At 64.2% G+C, this 953-nt stretch overlaps 1 protein-coding gene across 1 annotated transcript; it reads right to left on the bottom strand.

The window, feature by feature from the left end:
- Nucleotides 1-7: 7 nt before the first annotated feature.
- On the bottom strand, nucleotides 8-911 carry CANT1 (calcium activated nucleotidase 1; the record flags this gene model as incomplete). The annotated part of the gene is given in 3 exon segments (XM_010165227.2): nucleotides 8-45; nucleotides 303-674; nucleotides 677-911. Coding segments are annotated over 3 exon segments (645 nt in total), but the record flags the coding sequence as incomplete, so codon positions are not given.
- Between the last annotated feature and the right edge of the window lie 42 nt (nucleotides 912-953).

Raw genomic sequence — 953 nt, 5'->3', positions numbered from 1 at the left:
CATAGAGGTGCTCGTCCTTCACCGCCAGCCACTCTGCCTTGAAGCCTGCAGCGGAGAGAACAGCATGAGCCGGGACTCGGCCAGCACACGGACACCAGACCGGCCCCTACTCCCCCAAACGCCACACCAGATAGCCCAGTCCTGGAGACAGCTTTCCCCCACGCAGCCAGACAGTCCTTGGGCAGGATTTGCTCCTGGCCAGGCTTATGGGGTCCCAGAAAAGGTGCACCCCACCCCGGTGAGCTTCAAAGAGCCAAGGGCTTCACTGCTCAGCATCCACAGGGCAGGACAGGGGAGCTCACCTTTCCCCACTGTGCCATCCCCATCCGGGAGGATCACCCAGGGCACCACCTTGTTGCCCTCAATCTGGTAGACCACCCCTGTCCGGTCGTCCACGGCGTAGAGCTTCCCGTTGAAGACGACCAGCTCGGAGAGCTCCATGCCCCTGCCCTTCTCAGCCAGGTGGGACTGCAGCATGCTCTCGTCTTTGTCCCACTCCACTGTCACGCTGTCCCCACTGTCCGACAGCACCAGGTAGCCCTTCTTCAGGTAACTGAACCAGGTGTGCTCCTCAGAGCCCCGGGACTGCGTGTCCAGGTCCGCAATGACGCCGATGCGGTAGCGCACACCCTCGGGGTTTCTCTGGGGCGGGGACAGCGGGAAGGGGTCATCCCTGCCCGCAGGCTGAGCTGCCAGTTGTGAGGATTGGGTGGGAGGGGCCGTGCCGGGGAGGACCGGTGCAGGCAGAAGAGCAGCAGCACAAACCCCAGGCAGGCTGACGACAGCACGATGGCCTTCCAGCGCAGTCGGAAGCGGGGATCAGCACCCTTGGTCATGGACGCGAGGACAGGCAGACCACCCACGCTGATCCGGAGGGGGCTCATAGACTCATGGCAGGGCGGGACAGGCATCAGACTCAGGGCGCGGAGAACCTGGGGGCAAAGAGGGGGGGG

The sequence above is a fragment of the Antrostomus carolinensis genome, unplaced genomic scaffold (genome assembly GCF_000700745.2).
Source record: "Antrostomus carolinensis isolate BGI_N321 unplaced genomic scaffold, ASM70074v2 scaffold49233, whole genome shotgun sequence".
NCBI lineage: Eukaryota > Metazoa > Chordata > Aves > Caprimulgiformes > Caprimulgidae > Antrostomus > Antrostomus carolinensis.
The sequence above is the reverse complement of the archived record's forward strand: the minus strand, read 5'-3'. Positions and strand labels throughout refer to the sequence as shown.